The sequence below is a fragment of the Suncus etruscus genome, chromosome 10, assembly GCF_024139225.1.
Source record: "Suncus etruscus isolate mSunEtr1 chromosome 10, mSunEtr1.pri.cur, whole genome shotgun sequence".
Classification (NCBI taxonomy): domain Eukaryota; kingdom Metazoa; phylum Chordata; class Mammalia; order Eulipotyphla; family Soricidae; genus Suncus; species Suncus etruscus.
In genome coordinates this window covers 58,396,373-58,420,853 of record NC_064857.1, presented here as the reverse complement: position 1 = coordinate 58,420,853, position 24,481 = coordinate 58,396,373, and the positions used below count along the sequence as shown (strand labels likewise).

At 42.2% G+C, this 24,481-nt stretch overlaps 1 protein-coding gene across 6 annotated transcripts in view; it reads right to left on the bottom strand.

Annotated features, from left to right (window-relative positions):
• Positions 1-22,164, bottom strand: part of NETO1 (neuropilin and tolloid like 1) — a 121,002-nt gene extending 98,838 nt beyond the window's left edge. For 3 of the 6 annotated variants that reach the window (XR_007499585.1, XM_049781757.1, XM_049781758.1), the window contains exons 1-4: positions 21,316-21,501; positions 19,161-19,214; positions 18,732-18,869; positions 10,872-11,120 (exon numbers count right to left, since the gene is read on the bottom strand). Coding sequence is in view for 5 of the 6 variants with exons in the window: in XM_049781757.1 (XP_049637714.1) it covers positions 10,872-11,120; positions 18,732-18,869; positions 19,161-19,214; positions 21,316-21,343 (469 nt within the window). In the remaining variant the exon portion in view is untranslated. Of the gene's footprint in view, positions 1-10,871; positions 11,121-18,731; positions 18,870-19,160; positions 19,215-19,313; positions 19,569-21,315; positions 21,502-21,693 lie in introns of those variants that run through there. The other 3 variants (XM_049781761.1, XM_049781759.1, XM_049781760.1) reach the window with 3 other exon arrangements.
• Positions 22,165-24,481: the final 2,317 nt, after the last annotated feature.

Genomic DNA, 24,481 nt, shown 5'->3' with positions numbered 1-24,481 from the left:
TCAAAATCTCAACTTGCTAAACATTAACTCAATGTCCAAATCACAAGACCTCAACAGAGACCATCTCCATAGAAGTGGATATGAATAAATTACTAGGATAACCCACTCCAGGATACGTGTTCTCCGTATGTTAACCTGTATTTCCAAAACCATCTCCCAAACTTCAAAAACAATGGTATGGCTGTCGGATAATGTGATTTATTAACACTCCTGCTGAGAAGAGGGAAAACTAAAGGAAAGAAAAATCTCTAATCCCAATCATTTTATGAAAACCAGTTAATTTCAGGGTGTGAATGAAGACTTCTGTGAGACTGTTCTAACTTCTGAGTTCCAGGCCTTACTGTCAGTTTGAAACTAGGTTCTCTGAATCAGTCTTTCTCCATTTTTAAAGATGGTATAGAGCTGAGTAGTTTTATCAAAGTCCTTCTTGCACATTGGCACTTCTGTGGACTGACCAGTTCCTTTCCATTCACATTCTCTGATCATGTTTCTGCCAATACAACATTCACAACAGCCTTACTCAGGTGACAGCATACTCCAACAGTCTTGCTTCAATAATATTATCCCAATTTTAGGCTGTGCTGAAATGATTGAAGGGAATTCTGAGCCATACAGTTTATTCTAACATGACTTTTATGAGACCAAATATTTGAATAATTTTATTTATTTCTATTTATTTATTTATTTATTTTGGTTTGGGAGACACACCCATTGATGCTCAGGGGTTCCTCCTGGCTATGCACTCAGAAATCGCTCCTGGCTTGAGGGACCATATGGGACACCAGGGGATTGATCTGAGGTCTGTCCTGGATCAGTCGTGTGAAAGGTAAATGCCCTACAGCTGTGCTATAGCTCTGACCCCACTGAATAATTTTATTCTCTAAGAATTATTTATATCTTTTATTTTTATAATTTTATTTTGAAAGACTATCTACTTATATATTTAGATTTTTCTTTTTTTTCTTTCATTCCCTTCCTAACCCTTCCTAACCTTTCCCACCCACCCTCCCTCTTTCTTCCTTCCTACTGTCATTCCTTCCTTACTTCCTTTTTTCCTTTCTCTCTGTAAAAGACAGTATCTTAAGTGTTCTTTGTTGAAGTCTTTATTCATATTTTCCTTTCAGTTCATTTGTCTTATTTTTATCATTATGTTTGCTAAGTTACAAGAGCTTCTATTTACTTATTTATGATTGAGCTTGTGTGTTTTACTCTTCTGTTAACAATGGTCTCTATGTGGCCGGAGAGATAGCATGGTGGTAAGGTGTTTGCTTTGCATGCAGAAGGTGGTTCGAATCTCTGCATCCCATATGGTCCCCTGTGCCTACCAGGGACGATTTCTGAGCATAGAGCCAGGAGTAACCCCTGAGTGCTGCTGGGTGTGACCCAAAAATAAAAAAAAATTTCTAACAAACATAATTTTAAACTTAGGTCTCCTAAATTTTAAATGATATTGAACCTTGAGTCTCAGAATGTTGGTTTCTTCTGGCTAAAACAGTTTTCCTCTCAACATGTGTCTTCCTTTAGCCTCTCATAAAGAATCAAGAAAAAACAACATTGAACCTTCAACATCTGGCTCAGCAATGTATTCCACTAAATATTAAGATGTGCATTCTACATCCTTGAACACAATTTTGATAAACTTTCTGATTCAATATAAGAAAGACACCCTTTTCCACTTTCCAAATACAGATCTACAGATGCAGCAACTCCAACTCAGCATTTTGAATGACTGTATCTATCACCAGACTGTTTATGATTATTTGTCATTGGAAAGGCATATATATTTTTCTCTACTACATTTCTCATTTCATTTTTTTTTGGTGGGTGGGTCACACCTGGCAGCGCTCAGGGGTCACTCCTGGCTCTACAATAAGAAATGGCTCCTGGCAAGCTTGGGGGACCATATGGGATGCCGTGATTCGAACCATCGTCCTTCTGCATGCAAGGCAAAAGCCTTACCTCCATATCTATCTCTCATGCCCCCATTTCTCATTTCTTGATGCATTTTCAAGGCAGCTATTGACATCTTCATATAATTTTGAACAATTTACTGCATGCTGCATCTCAGAAATATGCCACTCTCATCCACTGCCTAACTTGAATAAGATTTTAGGTAAAGTTTTAAAGAATCATTCTACTTCCTGTCATGCATAACTTCCTGTTTCCTTTTGCTATTGTAAAAACTTCTATAAACTTCGTGACTTTCAATGACACAGATTGTCATTCTTACAGTTTTGCATATCTAAAGCTTATGTCTTCTTAAATTAAAAACAGTGTATCAATAAATCTCAGAGAAGATGAATAAATTCCCTTGTTTTTTACAGCTTCTAAGAATTGCCACAATTAGCTGATGGTTCCCTTTTCCATCATTTATGGGGGGGCCACACACGATGGTGCCCAGGATTTACTCCTAGCTTTGCACTCAGAAATTATTCCAGGTGGGGACTGAGAGATAGCATGGAGGAAAGGCATTTACCTTTCATGCAGAAGGACAGCTGTTCAAATCCTGGCATCCCATATGGTCCCCCAAACCTGCCAGGAGCGATTTCTGAGCGTAAAAGCCAGGAGTGACCCCTGAGCGCTGCTGGGTGTGACCCAAAAGACACACACACACACACACACACACACACACAAAAGGGTGGGATGCCGAAGATCAAACTCAGGTCTACCATGTACAAGAAAAATGCCCTATACACTCTGTATCACTCTGGCCCTTCTTTTTCATCTTTCAAAGTGAAGTTGGATCACTGAGTCTGTCTTACATTACATCTCTCTGGAATTGGTTCTTCAACCTTGCTCTTTTGCTCTGAAAAACATTTGTGACTATGGGATCCTTCCAGATGATCCAAGTTAATATCCTTGTATTAAAAGCAGCCCATTGGAAACCTCAATCCAATGCTCTACTAGTTTGATTTCCTAGTGCTCTGGAAGTTAATATATTTACAAATTTATTGATTTTGCTATGGAATAATTCATTGTCTACTAAACATAATTTCACTTTTTTTCTAAGTACTAAAGAGAAGAAACAGTTTTGTATATGCTGAATTTCCAGTGTTTGCATAATAGATAGCTAAATAAAGATCAGCAGCAAATATAACTATGGCATATTTGGTTATTCTGTGATTGACCTTAATAATAGCAACATAAACTCTAAAGAGCTACTATTATTATATAAAACTTTTAAATTAACGAAACAATTCTGGTTCAGACAATCATAAGTGAGTTACATTTCCAGCAATTCCGATTTATTCTTCACAGTAAAAAATAAACTAGCAAACCTCAAACAATCAGCAAATTATGATGAAACTGAACTTGTAAAAAAATGAAAAGACAATAATGTTCTCTAAGGTGCAAAGCATGGGCTTTTTATAATTAGAAACCCACATTCTTTGACTGTGAAACAATAAAATAAATGTTAGGCTTTTGAAGAAGGCTTTTCCAAGAACCCGAGAAACTGCTAATATAATACAAATGGAGATAATAGAATATTAACTAGACTCAAGATAACATCAACTGGGAAAAAAATGTAGTCATTCTTCCTCTCTTTGATTCTTGGCTCAAAAGGTGCAATTTCCCTTAAGAACAATTTCCACAAAGAAGGTTGTTGATCTTTTGATGTTTGAATGACAACTGAGGGTCTGTGTGATGAAGTGATTGATCATAACTAGTAAGGACAGCTGATCCCTAAGACACCAAACCACAAATGAGCATGAGCCTCATCTCCAGATAGGACTCTGCTTCAGGGAATCATCATTGGAATGGGACAAAGCCAACTTACTCCCTGAAGTGTGTGAAGGTCTTAATGCATACCTTTACACAACAGCCCTGCAGAGATGGATGGTGTTGCCAACTGGGCAGTGAAGAAGTAATACACAAAACTTTTAGATGCCTGTGTGTTCGGAGGAACCACTGTAGTAGATCTACCAGAAAAAAATGAAAGATTTCTGCTGTGTGTTAGTGTTCAGTACCTGAACTCATTATACAAACAACTGACCGTGGCAGTGAAAGAAGATACTGAGAACAGGAAATAAATCCTTGCAGGGCAGGTTTGGATGGATTGAAAGGGAGAATTCTTTAAGAGTGGGAGAAGGCAGGGGGCATTGAGAGCGTTGCCTTTGAAAAAAAAGTTTTAGACAGCGTGGAAAAGGTAAAGTTTGAAATGCAGACACCAGTTAATGGTGAAATGTGGGTGATACAGTATTATCCCTTAATTAACTTTCCTAATATAACTGTACTAAAAGTACTTGCCATAAGTGATGTAATTAAAGTCATATTCTCTACCCTTGGTGGCAGGAGTAGCAGTACAGAGCTTATATAACTAATAAACATGCAGTGGCTTAGCTTCTACACAGTTCATTAATAAGAACAACCCTTTCTCTCCAAACATTTGGATTCTTCGTCTTTCCTATGGAACAAGATCATCTAAGGTATTTTTCAGATCTTAAAAAAAATCACACACTCATAACAAAAATTATAGCCCCACAGACACACATTCTACATAGACGATATTTGAAAATATACAGTTCCTCCATGAACCATCAAGGAAGAATTAACACACTGTTTTCTACCTCTCCAGGAACCACCCAAATGAGGAAGAAATGCTTTTGTTACAGAAAACTTCTTAAAAATCTTCTTTCTCCTTTGCGACTGCTTTCAATGTTGTCTGCACAGATGGAAGCTAATCCTGGAAATTTTTCTCCCACTCTCAACTTCTCTCCTGTACACCCACCTAGACCCATCAGCATTTCGTCTCTGTCTGTTTATTCCTTATTCCTCCCCACCACTACCCCCACACCCAAATCCTCTCTTCTATGGATAGATGGGAATCTGCCGGTGGTGGACTCCAGGATAAATGCCAGCGAAAGACTGAAGTGTATTATCATGAGCATCATGCAATGAACTTTAGTTTATAAGAAGTATGCCTCAAAAAAAATTACGTGTTTCCTACTTAATAGGATTTTTTTTGCACTTACCATTAGTATATTTGGAATATACACTATAAATTGAATGAAGAGGCCAAATCAATCTTATCAAGCCTAAATCAATTCAATTTTTCATCGCTATCAAAATCAAAGTAAGCAATAAACTCCTTCTTGAATCTAAGCCTGTAAAGCCTCTTCTTTTTTTATTTTTTATTTTTTTTTTGAGAATCAGTGGGAGAGATAGGTTTTGCGTAAGACCTAGCAGTTCTCAATGACCATCCCTAGTGCTCAGAAATCACTTTGTGTATTTCTCAGAGTAACATGTGTGGAGCTGGGGGGGTGGGGGGTGTCTGTAAGGAAAATATCTTTAGTTACTGGAAAAAAATAATAATAGCAACATTTTTTTCTCTCTTGCCAGTACACATTTCAGAACACTCATGAGAAATTTTCAAAAGCTGGGTTGATTATTTCTGGGGAAATGGTGCTGGTGCTAGGTATTAAATAGAGTGTCTTATACCGGCAAAGCCTAGCACCAAGATACATCCTTGACTCCTAAGAAATAATGAGCTTTTAACAGTTAATATATACAGGCATTCAGATCAGAGAATAAGAGAAATAGTTTGCATGACATAAGTTAAATAACACTAGCTCCATGGTAATATTTTACCTAAATATTATGTTAGATTGACTATGCATAAAAATCACTTTAAAATATTCTATTAAAATCACTGCACCACAATATTTATTTTCATTGTCTTTAAAGCCCATCAACACAGAGTTTGAGAGGATGTTCTTCAAATACTTGGAGCTCCTTAGACAAAAGTTGGAAGTGCAAAGCATAATAATTTCAAGTGCATGAACATGTTATCCGACTTCCAAAGTTTAAATTTAGTTCACTCATTTGCTATGTTGAGGCAGAGACTTTGGTTAAGTGCCTCCATTAGAGCCAACAGAATCTTATTCTTATCCAATTTGGGCATAAAAATACCATCAAAATATCTCATAAACATACACTGCAAAATTGCATAAAAAATCCACTTGTAATCTGTAAATAGCAGAAGCCTCTACCACGAAGTAAACAATAAAGTGAACCAGATATATTTGTTCTTCACAAGATGGGAAAGATTACTTTCCCCAGGAGAAAAGCATTCGGTTATTTTTCTAACTTAGTATTGATTAAAGTCCCCGGTAATGCCAATGCTGTTACCCTTTTCTTCCTGACTGACCCCTTTCTAGTAGCAAAGGAAATTTAAAGCTTGCAGGAGGTAGGTTTTATCAGAGAAAAATGCTTTTGTTTCAGAAAGCATTTTTACTTTGAGTAAAAAATATTTGCTGAGTATGAAAAATTAGATGGTCTTCTAATAATTCACATAAGAACCAATTATATATTTATCTTTTTATCTCATAATATGAAGTAGGTTTGGTGATATAAATCATATAAAAATAAAGTATCCTTTCAACAATTAAATCACTATTTAAATGCTGATAAAGATTCCTCTGGGACTCATTAGGAATTCTCATTCTTCCTCATTCCTCCTATCATACCTCTCCTGCTTCAGCAAATCATTATTAGGAGTTTGATGAATATAACTCCAGGATTGTTAAAGTTCTTTTATCATTAAAAAAAATTCTCATCATAAATTCTTACGGAGCAAATTGATTTAAATATTTTAAGGAAACAACTGCCTTATTAGGAAAAGAAAAAAGAGAATTCTATTCTCACGAGCACTGTCATATGCTTTGTGCTTTGCTATTGCTAAACTCCCTATGCTTTCCAATTTCCCTTCTGTGACTTTGAACACTGTCAGTGATTGTGAATCCACCTCCCTTCTCAGAAGTGGCAGAGTGTCTGCTGTGCAGACGTCATGGCATAAGTCAGATTGTACATGAAGAGAAGCTTTTTCTGCAAGCAACTGCCAGGAGCTTTCCCTCCATGAGGTGCCAGTCTTCCTCCCTTCTGGAAGCCTCTTCATCCATCATCCTTCACTTCCACAGCCTTGAGATCTGCTGCCTGATTTCTCCTTCATTTTTACTCAATATCACCATCCTTCTTAGCATGCTGGACTCTAATCCAAGGTGATTCATCAGAGCACAGTGGACCCAGTAATGACAGTCCTCCAAAATAATCACAATCCATGTGAAAAAAATAAGTCAGGAATCATCCAAGTATGTCAAGAGAGAACTAAACTTTTAAGCATGTTTCTATGGCATCTTCTCTGGCTCTTCTCTCCACTCTTCTCCATTCCTACTTGTCACCTCTGAGGGGCTAATGCTTTTCTAGCTTCAGTTGACAAGTAGAGATACCAACAGTAACAGAATTGACACTTGTAAAAGTGAGGCCATGAGTTTGAAGCCTGTCACTCTCTGCATGGACATGTGGCCTCTGCCATGTGGAACTGTCCTAGAGTCACTGGCAAGTGTGAAAACCAGTAAGCATCACAACAAAGGTGCACAACTCCCAGTCACCACCTCAACACAAACAGACATGGAAAAACTCAAATAAAATTTCTAACCAAAAGCAACAAGAGTTGGTTTTGAGGCTAATTTTAGCATGAGTGGGCATGTCAAAGAGTTCAAGGAGATCTAGAAGCAAGTGTGGAGCCATTTGTATGAAAAATTGGCACCTGAATGTAAAAGCCAAGTGATGTGGACATTGGGAACTGGCTTTGGAATTTGGGCCTATGAGTGGTTTACTGAGCTGGTGGCTTAAGACCAAGAACATCATTGTAGAAAACAATGATTCAGGTTAGGGATATGAATCAAATGCCTTAGCCAGATGCTACTCTATATGCATAGTAGGAAGTTAAACCTCAGTCGCTGGTTTCTTCACCTTTTACAGTCTGAATACCAGGTGCTCATCCTTACAGGACAATTTAAATTATTAAGGATTTCTATCAAAAATACACATATGTATATTTAAGCATGTAGATTTATGTATATACATTATGGACATAAATGTACACTTATATGCAATTTTGACTGGGGCTTCTGTGATCCATTTCTAAGCTCAAGTATGCACTCAGCATCCTGATCTCAAACATGTGTAATGACCTTAAAAACCAGATTCTAGATGTGAAAAGTCACAAAAAGAATAAATATACCTCTTGGCCTTTGCACTGCTCTTTTGGCTTTCACATAGATTAGAAAAGCCTCCAACAATGAGTAGAACCACTTTCATATAAAATTGTGACTTTTAAAAGAATGTGAGGCCAGTAGCTCCTTTACCTGCATTCCCAGGACTCTCAACCTTTGTAGTTCTACCTAAGATAGCCTGAATATCAGGGACCTTTCTGGCAATGGAAATCCCCTCCAATTCAACCAGGAAAATAAAAGGTGAAAGAGGGGTTATTTTTCCATGTCTCCCCCCCAAAATAGCCTCAAACAAGTTGTCCTTTTCATGCAAGGCAAGCACCCTATCCACTATATTACTCTCTAACCTTACAAGTTGTCATTTTCAAAACATGAGTCATATATGCTCCTAAAACCTTTACCCCTTAGTTCTGCAAACAAGTAAAAAAAAATAATAAATAGTGACAGAATGCAAAAGCATCCAAAATAAGAATTGGTTGACCACCATCGGGCCATCTTGAGAGGTGTGGATAGTATCCTGCTTACAAGCAGAAATCGTAAGACTTAAACTGTGAAGGGTCATGGCCAATGTGGACAGCGAATAGACAAGAAAGCTAGTACTGAATCAAGGTTCAAGGAACTTTTTTCTGACTTTATTTACCTTTATGACCACTGGAATCATAGGCTCAGATCAAAAGCTGATCAACATGAAACTTAAACCTGGCTCCCTCATTAGTCCTAGGACCTAGCTTTCTTTCCAGACTCTTCCAACCTCCTCCACAGATTTAATTATCTACCTGGCCCAGACATCACGACTCTATAGTGAAGGTGGATTGTTGTGCCACTAAAGCAAATGAAAATGCCAACTTGTGGGCCTGGAGTGATAGCGCAGTGATAGGGTGTTAGCCTTGCGTGCAGATAACCAAGAACAGACCCGGGTTCAAGCCCCTCCATCCCATATGGTCTCGAGAGCCTGCCAAGAATGATTTCTGAGCTGAGAGCCAGGAGTGACCTCTGAGCACCACCGAGTGTGGCCCAAAAACAACAACAAAGAAATATGTCAACTTGTGCATACTTGGAGGTGCTATAGGCCTGGTACTCCATCTGATGCCAAGTACCAGACTCCACTTGGGAATGCAGACAGGAGAACCCAACCATTCTCAACACATCCTTAAATTCATTTCTTGATTTCATTTCTCCAACAACACTTCTTACATTCTGCTATTTCTGGTAGTAAAATCTTACATAGATAAAGAAAACAAACTGGACAACACAGAACAAAGCGGATTTCTTTGGAAACCCAGATTCCAGATTTCAGTCTTCCACAAAGCTGGCCCAGAGAGAGCTTTCAAGGATAGTCCGCAAATAATAAAGTCCTTTAGCTAACCCCAGAGTCATCTTAAAATCACCAATTTAGACCCTGGGCTTCATCCAGGATCATCAAGTCCAGGATGAAATAAATGAAAGACCCCTAAACCATGATATCATGATATCATGATTGTATCATTATTGATATAAACCCAATATCTACAATCTAGCAGGTCACATAATCTAAATGGCTGTGCAATTTTGAAATAGCAAATCAGTCTGACCACATCTGAAACTCCTTAATTTCTCCAAATCATTGTTAAACACACAATCCTTTAGACATTCTGTGAAAATATTCCAAGTATGGAAGGTCTCTAGATGTAGTGCCATTAATATCTGAGTTACTTTACACAAACCACAGGGAAGAAGAATCACCGTAACACATGCATTCATTATTTCTCAAGTGTGAATGTTGAAACTGAGCCTCAGAACCACTCCCAGAGCTCCAGACATGGAACAAAAATGTCAGGGAACTTTACATATACCCCAACATCACCTATTGCCTATGACTATTTAAGAAGCACAATATATACCAACTGAAAAGTAGGCAGTTATAGAGAAACAATATCCTTTGTGAAACTCTCCTTTTCCCATTAAAAATGGCTCTACCCAGTCTCCACTGGCTCCAGGGAGACTTTCTGGCAGGTAAAATTAGAACTAACTTTGTGCTGAAGGGAGAGAAGAGAGTGAAAGTTTCACATCCTGTATGTGCCTGACCCAGCTTTGATCTGCAGATCATGTAGGGTCTCTCTTTCCATGAGAGCAGTGAACTCTGAGCACAGAGCCAAGAGTAAAGCCTGAACATTGCTGAGTAAAGCCCTCCAAACAGATAGTTGATGGAGAGATCATTTGTGTTGTAATAATCCGGATTCCATCATAAAATGAGTCCATAACACATCACAGACTCTCTTCAATAATAGCAGATTAAAAGAAAAATTGCCATAAAATGCATAATTGCATAAGAAGGATAGTTTCTAAGATATACCGAATGCCATTTTAGGCTACATTTGGTACGTGATTGTCATTTCATTAAAGCTTAGATATTTGCATTTCTCAAAATATATTAATCTGTCTTCTATAGGGTACTTTTGCTTGAATTGGTCATTTCCAGATCCATTGAGTTTTTTTCTAAATTAGCCAAATACCCTTTGAAAGAATGCATTTCATAATTCTACAATTGCCTTTTCAAGTTCACTGGGATTCAATATATAATCAATCACTAATATAGACTACTCCACCAATAATAAATTTCAGAGGAGTGAGATCCATTTCATTAATTGTGCTTTGAATAACCAGGTAGAGTCTTTATACTTTACTCCTAGTAAAGGCAATACTATAACTTTTTTTTCCCTTTTCGGAACTCATTAAGTGAAAAGACACAGATTTGGCTCTAAATCAAACTAGAAATTGCTTGGAAAAATCATCAAGTTTTCTTATACATCTTGAAAACTGAATATAGAAAACAGAGGAATGAAAGCCATAAGGAAATAAAGAAATTGAGTTCCTACTTACCAGGTGTGAAGTTGTATCGTGCTGAAAATCCCATAGACTCCAGCTCCCCATCAGCAAAAAATTTAATCCATAGAAATCGTCCACTGGACTTGATTACCGGTGGATTTTGCTGTCCACAGAAACGCCCGATTATCGGAGAAAATCCAAAAGGTCCATCTCGAACTTCAATGTGGTCAAATTTACATTCCCAGGAAGGTTCAATAGAGTATTTTTCATCAAAGTAAAGTTCAATGCACTGCCTTGGAGCAGCTGAAAGAAAACAATGGTCTTAGAAGGGCCTTCCTTAAATTTTTAGCTTGACATTTTTTTCTTCAACTATTAAGAATATACCTTCTAGAAATGTGTGATATGTACAGAAATACAAAATGCAAAATTCAGTTTCCTAAATGATAAAAAGAGTTCCATAGAATTTCTATAAAATGATTTTTAAAATTCATGATTTTGCACCAAAATTTACCATTTCTATATCACACAGGAAACAAACAAATCACTATATTAACAGCTTGCTGAGTCACGTTTAGGGATAAAAGAAAGGTGCATTTCTTTGTGACTTTTTTTGTTTGTTTTTGGGTCACACCTGGCCCCGCTCAGGGGTTACTCCCGGCTCTAGACTCAGAAGTAGCTCCTGGCAGGCTCAGGGGATCATATGGGATGCCGGGATTCAAACCACCATCCTTCTGCATGCAAGGCAAATGCCATACCTCCATGTCAACTCTCCGGCCCCTTCTCTGTGACTTTTAACATATTTTCTGAATATAAGCTTTCAGGTTAGAACTGATTTGAGTTGATTAACATACAATATGAACCCTCAAATAGATCCATCACGTACGTGTCTTGATTAGCTAAAATTTCAGATCCAGGGATATTAAAATATTTTTTTCTGGAACACAACATAGGTCTATCTGGGACTGTAAATAGTCCAGCAGCAACTTTTGGCTATAAGTGATGATCAGCACACATGACATAGAAGATTCTGGAAGATATTTTCACCCAGTCACACTTCCAAATTTTCCTCACTGTCACACAGTCCAGATCAAGTCTTTTCATATGCCATAGTTTCTATGACAGCTTAATGTTAGAGGCTTTCTAGCGTTTTACCACTCTCAGAAGTGACTATCTCTAATATGCTAATTTCTAGGGGCCGGAGCAATACCACAGTGGTAGGGTGTTTGCTTTGCATGTGGCTGACCCAGGACAGGCCTGGGTTTGATCCCTGGCATCCCAAATGGTCCTGAGCCAGGAGCGATTTCTGAGCGCTTGGCCAGGAGTAATCCCTGAGCATCACCGGGTGTGGCCCAAAAACCAAAAAAAAAAAAAAAAATGCTAACTTCTAATATGCAAGAAAATCAGGCTTTGAAAAAAACTTCCTTTCTACCTTTACTTATTAATGACAAAAATTCTATCTATATACAAAGCATTTTATTAAGCATTGCTGATGTCTCAAAAGAAACGTTGTTAGCTGAATTTATTAGATGAATTGCAATGAGTTTGTTTTCTGGGATGTTTGCAAGCTCACTGGAATCATGTCAAGACGGAAATGTATTGGCTAGTGATTCTGTTCTTTCCTGCCTCTCTCAAAAACAATCCAAATCTCTGCTATTCCAGACAGATATTTAGCCAGGAGCCCCCAGGATAGCCAGAATTATAAACTGTCAACACACATTTATCCTACTTAGTCAATAGCTAGCTGTTCCCTTAACTTAACTTCTTCAGATGTATCCCAGCTACCTGACAGTGCAAAAACCAGCCCGAGCAGGGTTTGCTCCTAGTGGGCCAACAATAATCATCCTGAAACAACTGCCATCTGCAAAGCACCAGTTCTTAAATCTCAATTACATTTCACCCTGATGGCTTGAAAATTAAGGACCTGAATGCAATAGAGAGGTAATGCTGCTGGGAGAGGGCCCTTGCCTTGCATGCAGCCAACCAGGGATGAGTCTCCACATCTGTTTTCTCAAAAGATGATATTGAAAATGAACTGACTATAGGTCAATCAATGTTAAAAGTTATGTGAAAGATGTGTTTGTGTGTTCTAAAAGACTTGACCATTTTAATGAGAAAAATAAAGCTAAGTACCAGTATATGTTTAATCACATGAGATATTTTTTATTCTTTAGACATTGGAAAGAAACATGCTTTACTCTTCCAAGAAAATTCAGGAATGATTTTATTGACCATTATTTAGATTGCAAAAATATAAAAGACACTTCCATAATGATAGATTGCAGAGTATCAAACCATTTTTAATACGCTAGAAAAACAAGGGTTAACCCTAGTCATATTCCAAAAATAAGACTCAATTTCATAACAAAATGAACCCCATTCTGCAATATTCATTTGGTCCATTTATAAATACTACCATCCTATAATATGGATGCTTGTTTTATTCTTCAATAAACCAGTATAAGGTTAGTTAGAAAACTTTTATTTTCATAGGCAAAGTACTCTGACCATTAGTTTTAGAAATTCCAACAATGCTTTTAGGTACAATAAGTGCCTGGTTTAAAAGCTTTCAGGAATAAGAATGGTTCTGTGCTAAATAACCTCAAACTGGTCAATTCTATCCTCCCTACCAGAAAATACATGATTACTAACATGCATTCAGGTAACTTCCTTCTTATTGTCACATAAGTTCTGTGAACATGGGAAAAACAAATATCCCAGTTGTCTTCCAAAATACACTATCAATCAGACTTTGGGTCTCCACATCATCATATAAGAACAATTCACTATCGGTGGGTCCAACTTTTAGACATTAACTCATAACACTTACATAAAAATTATGCTAGCTAAATAGTTATTGTTGTTGAGACACATTAGACAGTGCTTAAATTTACTTCTAAGTCTGAGGCTTGAGAATCACTTCTATTTGTTGGCTCAAACCCAGGTGGGCTGCAAGCAAGACAAGCAAGCACCTTACCTGCTGTTCTATCTCTTTATTCTAAGACCTAGCTGAACATTTGAAGTAGCATAACTTTTTAAAAATGAGGACTGTCATGTGATTTGGGTTGTAGACTAAGCAGGCAACATTCTGGTGGAATATGAAACATCAAATAGGTCTGACTCCCTAAATCTACATTTTCTCCACCTCCCATGCTCTCACTTTCCAACAGCTTTTCACTGACAAGTCTGCAATCTCTCATCTGAAATGTGGTTCTGTTTGGAGGAGAATCTCTGTGGTAATCCTTGGTCCCATTCAGATAGAAGTATGTCCAGTAGCAATGAACACATAGACAGAATCTTGTCCCTGCTCTGCAGGGGTGTTCACACCCCATGAACACAGTGAAAGGGTCTATGAATGACTGTTCCTCAAGAAACTTGACCAATGATTTGCCCTGGTTTGTTCTCAAAGGTATTGTTTCATTTACCTTTTCTATGGAATTGAAGTTTCCTTTCAAAATAAAACATGACTGTCCCATTAAAAGAAGTGAAGGTAGGGCTAAGATATGGCTTAAAGGGCTGAATGAATGATTCACCTACAAAATCCATAGCACCCAGAGTTACCTAGGCACTGCCAGGAGAAATTTCTGAGCACAGAGCAAAAATTTGCTCCTATACATCACCAGGTATCCCAAAATCCTAACACTCTCTCTCATACACACACACATACACACATACACACACATACACACACACACACACACACACAAATGAACAAGGGGCAAAGAAAACCAAAAATAAATTGCCTTACTTTCTTGGATCTTGATATACTTCAGACACTCCCAAATCACTCCTCTATTCTTGATGAAATGGCTTGCACACAAACCCATCAATGGAACAACATCCTAAAATCACCTGCAGTTAGTTCCCAAGAATTATAAACTGCATCATCATCCATGCAGTGTTTCCACCATCATTTCTTCGTAGGCACTAGCTTCTCCTTATTCCTGCTTATGAAAACTGCCCAATCCAGTCATTTTTCTGATTTGTTTGTTTTTGTTTGGAGACCACACCTGGTGGTGCTCAGGGGTTACTCTTGGGGCTATACTCAGAAATGAATCTTAGCAGGCTCAGGGATCCATATGGGATGAAGGGGATTGAACCCGCGTCAACCACATGCAAGGCAAATGCCCTCCCCGCTGTGCTATTCCTCTGGCTGCAACTTTTCTGAATTTTCTAGTTCACTTTTCTGGTTCTCTGTTCCCAGACAAGGATACTCTTTTCTTATATTTTATTTGCCAGAAACTCCCTCAAAATTCTTATTCCTCCTCATGCTCTTCCAGTGCTTAAGATCCAGTAGCATGACCAGTGGAAATAAAGTAAGAAGATACCGAAGCTTCAGCAAAAGTCAAGTAAATCACAAATCCCAGACAGATGCAGTTATTTGAATGTTTCCAGGGTTGAAAATAATGATCCACACACTCTGAATAATTTGGTTCTTAACAGGCTCAAAACAATCCCTGTATTTATGGCCTATAAATATGCAATCCTAGCTGAGACTTCTTCAATGACTTACACCTTCAGAGAGTCAAAATCTTTAGGAGACACCTCATAAACAAAAATGTAATTTCTTCTGACATATCAATGAACCTTATTTTGACAGAGTCCAGGCTTCTCTAGGCTCTCCTCCCTGGACTGGTCACTCCCAGTGAAGTTTCCTAATTATTTCTTTTGACTCATTATCCAAGTCTTTCTGTAGTTCAGTCTTGGAATTTGACCTGGTCTTTCCAATCCCTGAAGCATATATACGTGTCCTTCAATTACTCCACAAAATCTCTTTCTGCTTTTTCTAGTAAATGATTTCCCAGCGCCCTACTGAATCGCATTCTTTCATCGGTAAGATAGAAATAATATATACCAACATCTGTTTTCTGAGACATTCCTTCCTCTCCTCTCCCTCGTTCTGTGCTGAACCCCTATACAATCGGGGGTACCCAACTAACCAGATTTCAAAATTACCAAATCTGCAGGAACAGTTATCGCTAATCCTTTTTCTCAAGTAAGCATCTTTTATCTTCAGTCCTCTTCCTTCCCTTGGTATCGTGCTAAATTTTTTTACTGAACATGGTAGAGTCTTCAAGCTGTATTGTAGATTCTATCACATGAGCTACCATGGTTAATTTATTCAGTAGTCTCTAAGTCGTTCCAGGAATAATGATAGTTTCTTAATAGCTGGTCAATCAATAGTTATTAAATCAATGTGCAAATGCAAAGTAGCCGATGGGAAGCATTTCAGAGAGAGTTGAGAAGTATGATTATCAGTGATTAGAGGTTTTATTGACTTCCCGACTTTTCAGTTTTGATTTTGGCTTAGCTACAAAGAAATTCTAGCTGTGTATCTGTGTAAGGTATTAAAACCAAATGCCAGGGACTGGAGAGACACTACAGCAGGTAGGGTGCTTGCCTTGCATAGTCAACCCAGGTTTGATCTTCAGTACCCCATATGATCCTTCAAAAATGTCAGGAGTAATTCCAGAGAATAGAGGTAGGAGTAATCCCTGAGCATCACCGGGTATGAACCCCCTCAACCTAAATAAGTAAGTAAAATGTAAGCAATGCTTTTTAATTGAAAGTAATAATAAACAATTAAATGAAACTCCAGGTTTCATAATCGGTCTTTACTAAATTCCTTGAGAAAAGTAGTTGATTCTTTTTTTTTTTTAATGATTTGAAGTTTGGGGGAATTTGGTTTGGTTTGAGACACAGCCAGTGGTGTCCAAGGCTTATTCCTGCCTCTGTTCTGCATTGGCACCACTGGGCATCACTCCAACAGATGCTCTGGGGACTGTTGAGTTAACTGGGTTCCTTCCTGTTCAGGATATCTTTGTCACTCATTGAAAGAAAGCACCTTTGGATGGAAGTATCCTTTAATTGTTTTTTTTACCCTATCTATTCTCAACCCCAGGATGTGTTCTTGTGCTTCCTAATAAATACCCTGGGTCTCAGGGAAAAATATTGAGCTAACTTGTTTCTTAGGAGAGGAAGGCTTGCATGTGGAAGTTCTTGAGTCTATTTTATCCCCTTAACCATATATGGATTATTTCCTGCATCGGCATATGCTTCCAGACCCTCCAATCTCCTGGGATGGGGGCATGACGCTTCCACTACAGGGACCACATGCAGTATATGCTATCACATCAGGATTAGCCACTTGCAAGTAAGCACCTGAACACTGGCCCCTGTCTGTCTGTCTGCCCATCTGTCCCTGTACTCTGTCTGGCCCCAATGATCTGCAATTTTAACATACTCCTAATTCAAAAAACAATTTATATATGTTATAAATATTATGCATACTATGTATATGTTATATATGTTAAATATAATTATATTAGGCAAAATACTCTATCTCAGCTTCCATTTGATATAATGGGTTAAACAAACATGTTCACGTTCAAGATTAAAAGTTATCATATACTGGGGCCAGAGCAGTGGCTCAGAGTGATAAGGCATCTGCCTTGACAGCACTAGCCTAGGACAGACCACAGTTCGATCCCCCGGTGTCCCATATGGTCCCCCAAGCCAGGAGCGATTTCTGAGCACATAGCCAGAAGTAACCCCTGAGCGTCATAGCTTTGGTCTAAAAAAAAAAAAAAAGTTGTCATATATGTTAAGTTCTTTGTAAATTTTAAACACATTTCCCTATTTTCTTTATTTAAACTTTACTTATATATTGATTGATTGGTTTTGGGGCTACACTCAGCAGAGCTCAGGGGTTACTCCTGGCTCTGCACTTAGAAATCAACCCTGGCAGCCTGGGAGGATGATATGGGATGCCCAGAATCAAACCAGGTCCTTTGTGCTATCCCTCTGGCCCCACATTTCCCTATTTTCTCAGAGAAAATAGTAACATGATAGAAAAATACTTTTAACCCAAAATTTCTCTACTTCAACCCTTTTTCTATCAATCATGAAGAAAAATATTAATCAAACATTAGGATTTGTTTTAATTTTATCATGTATTATCAGAAATCCATTTTCCCTACAACTTGTAGAGTGAGCCAGCTTTTCTAAAAGTTGAACTTTAAGCCTAAGAGGAAAGAGTCTTGGCACAAAAATCACTTTAAAAATGGAGAGATCCCTTCTAAATAAAAATTCTAAAAGTCAATTGAATGTAAAAGGTATCTTTGAAGGATCTATCAAATGAGCGTGGCCTTTGATTAGGGGAAAGAGACACATGCTGAGAACATGTACTTCTTTTACATTCATTTATTTGTATAACTGTGTCTATGTGTGTGAGAGATATATAGAGGAGCTGAAAATTCTGCTCTATAATGCTTATAAACTCTAATAGACTTATATCTTTGCACACAGAGGGGTGTGCAAAGAAATACAAGTGGAGAACATTTAAAGATAAGGAAACAGTTCTGAGTATCTTCTTCTTTCGAAAAACAACGAAAAGAAGCTCATCATTTGAAATTCTGACTTTGGCACAAAAGTATGAACATGATCCTTGCTAAAACAAACTAAGGAACTTTTCATTCAGACTGATGTTCGGAAAAGACCCTTCCAGATTTATTTCTAACATTACTAACATGCATTCTGTTTCATTACCTAAGAAACAACCACAAAATATAGAATGATTCTAATGATTACTCATCTCAGAAGGCATCAGCTTCCTCACACATTTCTCACTAAGCATACATTTACATTACTGTAGAATTCCAAATCAATCAATCCACTACCCAAAAGAGAGGTGATGTCTTGTTTCAAGTTTCCAAAATTTAAGCGTTCAAACCCATTACTAATAATGTCACTGGCTAGCTGGATTTCATATTTTTCAGTCATTGGGCTCATGCAGATGTATTTATGCCATGATCTCCAGCCAATCTAGTAATGTTTATGGACATATCGCCCAACCACAACCAAGAGCTGGCCAGGCCTGGCCCAGTTTCCCTGCAGCACCAGCTGCTCTCAACTTACCTTCTATGATGTAAATGCACTCTCGATCTGGGGGGTACTTGCTGGGATAGTTCGGAGATGTAAAGACCCCTCCTTCTGCATGTTTTGTCCAAGTTCCACACTGCACTGACTTCTGTGTTTCTGAGGTGGGTTGCTTTTCTGCAAAAAAAAAAAAAAAAAAAAAAAAAAAAAAATTTAAAATTAAATTTAAGAGCAGACATCCAATTTTGCATCAAATGAAAAACAGAAATTCTGATTACTACTCATGAATGCATTAAAGTCTATATGTCATCTTAGTCAAAGCTCATCAATTCCCTGCCCAATGAACTGTTCAGAAATTCCAAAACATGAAGACGCTGTGTGCAAAATAGAGATCTTGCAAATACACATGCAAAAGATCTTCCCATAGCATTTTCCCAGCCCCCCCCCCCAAAAAAAAAACACACACACCTGTTCCTTTCTTGGTGGCCCCAGATAAATGGAGGATGATTAAACTTGCTACAACTGAAACAGAAAAGGAAAATTAGAAAAGAACAACAGGAAGAGACACTGAAATTAAGCAATTCTACACCGACATAAAGTAGTTGAAAGATAAATCAATACCTAGGCAGGTTAGTTGCATTATTGTCTACACTTCTGAGGTGTCTCAGAACTTGTAAAACTGCTGCAAAAGGAAGAAATCAGGAAGATTTAGGCATCTCTCAGGAAGTCAGGCAAGTGAAACAATGGAGAAGGCCTCAGATCTCTGGGCCAATTCGGACTTCAGAACTCAAAAGGCAACATGCAAGGCTCTCGGGTCAGGCATGTTCCAGGAGACTTCCGGGGCCACTGTTTTGAAGCTACTTTGGGGAAAGGCGGCTGGAGGTTCCCAGGAAGAAAGAGAGCAGAGGAGAGCAGCAGGGGGAAGAGAAGAAAAGGAACAGGAAACAATGAAGAGCAACACAGCACACACCCCGGAGCTGAGCCTTAACACATGGCCAATGCTGACTACTGCATGGTAGAAAATAAATACTCAGACAAATCCGGGGAGGGGGGAAGATGGAGGGGTAGGGAAATCATAAGAACAAGACTGATTAGGAAGCACTAGAGCTGCCTGAGACACATATATTTGCATATAATTAAAAGTTGCTTCTGAAAATATGATGAACCTCCAAGTAACCCATCTCCCTCATCCCCTAAGCTAGGAAACTCTTGTCTTCCTAACTTGAACTTAACGTTCATGGTTCAGAACCAGAAGATTCCATTGAGAAAGGCAGGCTGGTTTCAGAAAACATTCTACTGAGTCTCTCTGTTCAGTCTCCAAGATGACTCTGGTGGGAAACTTCTCGGGGTGAGGGGAAATCCAAAGGGATCTTTTCTCCCCGGACTGGCTTCTCTGCTCTGTTCTTGCTTTTTGCAAAGCAAGAACCTGACAACAGCTAGATTGAGGAGCAGCGAGGGCCAGTCAGTTCCCCTTCAGTCTTCCCTTCTGGAGACTTCAGAAAGATCCACTGGGACTGGACTGGATTCAGGACTTTCTCCCCACCCATCGCCCCCAGAGCTCTGAGTTCTAGGTGCAGAATCATAAATGGACTTAACAGGAATTGAGGCGAGGGAGGGGCGCTCCACAGTCACTTCCAGCAGAAAGACGGGCTGTACGTGGAGGGTTGGAGATGACTCCAAGAGATGGCCTAGCCATCATCCTCATCCTCATCCTCCTCCCTCCCAGCATCTCTTCTATATTTTCCTGTCCTTCTGCAAAAGCAGGAAGACCTTAGATAGGGTACTGGTCCGTCTCAGAGCAGAAAGGAAAGAAAGCCTTGACTCCTCCGGCCTGACCGGAGTCCACACACAGGACATTGGCTATGCGCTCACACAACACACACACATGCACACTCCCAGCACGCACACGCACGCAGACACACACACACACACACACACACACACACATCCACTGGGACGTGCTAACGGGGTTTTGCACTACACACCCTGCCCTTGGCAGCCCGGTGGGGAGAGCCTGGACTCTGATTAACACATCAGCCCGGCAGGGCTTTGGAAATGCGTGTCACAGGATTAACACTCTCACCCCGGCTCGCCCATGGGGACTTGCCCGCGCCGCACAACCCAACCCAGCCCAGCCAGCCCCGGAGCGGCGGCTGGCGGGCACATTTGGGGAGTCCGTTTTGCTCCCTTCCGAGCACTGGCCGCTGGAGCATCACCCCCAGCCTCGGCTGCTAAAACAGAGTTGAGGCTGCAGCTCCGCCGCACCGCGCAGCCCCCCCAAACCTCGCGCAACCCTGCGGGCGAACGCTCAAGCTCCAGATCTGGGGTTCTCCAAAGGGGGGCGGTGAATGAAGAAACCCCCTAAAGTCGGGCTCTGGAGGCTCACTCACCCTTTCCCTTCTCCGCCTCTCCCCATGCGCCTTTCCCCGGCCCGGGCTCCCCGGGCACGTGCGCAGCCCCTCGGCACGGCCCCCCAAAAACCCCACCGAAGAGGCTCCTTCCCTTCCCTTTCCTCCCTGCGTCCCGCTGCTCCTTCCTCCCTGCGGCAATCCATCCCGAAAGTTTCCCGGAGGCCCCCGGAGTGGCCGGGCAGTGCTGGTGGGGGGGAATCCGAGGTACTCACTGTGGAACAGGCTGCGTCCATGGACCATGTCTGTGCGTTACCCCCGAGGCTCCGAACCCCACTAATTCCATTTAGAGACGGGGAAGACTCGCGGCGGCGGGGGGTGGGGGGTGGGAGAGAGAGAGCGCGGCGTGGAGAGGTTTTTAAATAGGCAAACCCAGCACAGAATGGAATGGAAGGGGGTGGGGGGGAGAGAGAGAGAGAGAGAGAGAGAGAGAGAGAGAGAGAGAGAGAGAGAGAGAGAGAGAGAGAGAGAGAGAGAGAGATCCTCCGAGCCCACCCAGCAGCCAAATCCGACTCGTGCGTCCTCCTCGGCCCCTGCTCGCTCTCTCTCTCGCTCGCTCGCTCCCTCCCTCGCTCTCTCGCTCTCTCGCTCACCGCCGCGCAGCCTGCAGCCTTCCCACCATGACGCTCGCTCACACCCGGGCGCCCGGCGGCCCCAGCAGCTGGGCGGGCGGCTGCTCGATCCTCCTCCTTTGCATCATCGCGCCGGCCGGAGCACCCCGAGTCCGAGCCGGGGCCGGGGACTGGGGAGGACTGGAGGAGTGGGGCGCAGTCCGGACCGACGGCGGCGGCGGCGGCGAGGACGCGCTCAGCGCCCCGGAGCATCCATCCATCCACCGTGGGTGGCGGGGTCCGAGTGGCCTCGATCGAGCCCGGCGGGAGCTGGCGGGGCGCAGCAGGGTGGGCGTCCGCGGAGGGGTGGGGTGCTGGGTGCTGGGATGGGATCCGGGGGGCGGGTGAGGGCCGAGCCCGCCGACTTAGTTACCCAGCGGGCGCCTGAGTCATCGTCGGGGGCTGCGCGCCCCTCCAGGAACCCCGGAGCCGGAGGGCGAGTCGCAGGGCAGAGGCCGGGAGTGGGTAGGTGGGTGGGTGGGTGGTGGGCGTGGGATCGAGAGTGTTTGGGGGCTGTGGGGGAAGGTGGGGAGGGTCCCCGGGTCGGGGAGAAGGAAGGTGCGCCGCCCCGGGGCCGGTTGCTAGCTGCGCCTCGGTGCCCAAAAAGGACGCGTGGAGGCGACGGGGAGGCCGGGGGCGCTCCTCCCTGGGTGGGGGGGGGGGGGGGTTAATGATCCATTTTGCGGGGTTCCGGATTGAGCATCCCCACCCCCTCTTCTGCCATCTGGCCAGCAGCAACAGCGGCTCCACTCTTTCTAGGGGCTCCGAAAGTCGCTCTGAGCCGGGGTCTCCGGCTTGGAAACCCCGAGGTGGGCGCGCCCGAGGGCAGGACCAGGACCTCCAAAGTTTGGCTCTTTTTCACCCCAGCCAAGCCGATGGCGGAGGTCGTCTGCCTTCTCTCTCTGTCTCTCTGTTTCTCTCTCTGTCTTTCTCTCTGTCTCTCTGTGTCTGTCTCTCTCTGTCTCTCTGTATGTCTCTGTCTGTCTGTCTGTCTGTCTGTCTGTCTGTCTGTCTCTCTCTCTCTCTCTCTCTCTCTCTCTCTCTCTCTCTCTCTCTCTCTCTCTCTCTCTCTCTCTCTCTCTCTCAGATGCTAACCCACCCCAGGGACTCGGGGACGCGCGCCCCTCTCTCTCTGATCTGATCCCGCGGGCCCGGAGTTGCCAGACTCAGCTGAGCCCGAAGGGTCGGGGGACAAAAAGCCCGGACGTTCCTGGAGGAGGTGGCCATTGGGGCCCAGATGGGGCGACCCACCGGGGTTGAGGCTCTGCTGCCGGCGGGGGCCCAGGAGGCCGTGGCCCCCACATCCTGGGGCTCCACCGCAGATCCCGTATCCCCAGAGCCGAAGCCTGAACTGGGACTCCGACGTGGCGGGGCGGGGAGCGAGCGGGTACCTCGGGGCTGATGTCCCGGGGGTCACCTCCACACTGAAAAGGGACGAGGCCGAAGGGGAGGGGAGGGGTGTGCTCCCCCTCCGAGCACCCCGAGCCCGTGCTGCCACCGCGCGCCACCTCCAAAGCACCTGCTGCTGCGGCGACAGGCGGTGGCGCGCTCGGAGGCCCCAGTGGACGCGCGCGCGCGCTGGGGGCGCGGAGGCCCGGATCGTGCGGGTGCGGGTCTGGGGTCTCCTGCAGGCAAATGGAAATGAGGAAAACAGATCTTCCGTCACCCCTGAGCTGAGTCCTGGTGCTGGGGTTGTGGATCCCGCGCCCCAGGACTCTTTCGGAGGCTTCTGTATTCCCAGCAAATCCTAGAGCTCTGCTGGTGGCTGCTTGTGATCATCCAGTGAAGAAGAGAGATGGGGAGAGAGTGCGCTTTGGAGAGGGATTGGGGGAAAGGCATGCAACTGAAAAGCTGGGTAGTGAGACTAGTAAACCTCTTCAAGAGGAGCTAAAGCGCCAGAAAAGCGAAAAGGGTGAGGAACCAACCCCCCAGGAAACCTAGAGTCTGTCACCTCTAGAAGACTCAGAACAGGAAGAACAGGACTACCACCACCACCACCCCCCCCAGAGAGCTCTGTATCCACATGCCCAGGAGGAGGTGAGGGTGAAGAGCCACCCTGCTGAGTGGAGGGCGAAAAGATGGAACTGCAAAGAAGGGAATAAGCCACAGCGACCCAGGACTGGATGGGATTCCCAGATGAATGAACAGAGGACAAAGAAGGCTGATCCACAATGGGGAGGGGATCTGGGACTGAGAAAGACTAATGCTGAAAGTTGGTAGTGGACTGTTGAAATCTCTATACTTGGCTGGAGAAAGAAATGTCCTATATAGAAATAATATACAATACACTAATATATAATTCCAGACAGTGACAATATTACTGTAAGATGACACAGCTATTAACCCAAAACAAAGGCATTCCCCATCTTTCTTTTTTCCTTTAGACCTATTCATTTGATCTGTAAAAGTCCACCTGGATCTCACTCTACTATCTCCAGCCTGGTTGAATTTGTCCTGGGAGAATAAAGAAAAGTCAGTTTGACCGGGCTCATGAAGACCAGGAGGGAAGAAGCCACTGACTCCATGACTTTCTCTTGAGTGGCTTGGTTCATTAATTCTTCGCAGCTATCCTATCTGCTTCAGACCTGTTTGTGGGGGGCAGGGGGGGTTAGAAATACGATAGGTGAGATGATTTCACAAAGTGGGATTTATTTTACAAATTACAATGCATTTCTTTGCAGTTTGAAGATACAAGAACAGAAATGGTCATCACTAACCTTTTCCTCCCCTTTGCTTGATTTCATTTCTCAGGACATAGATTTTGTTACCT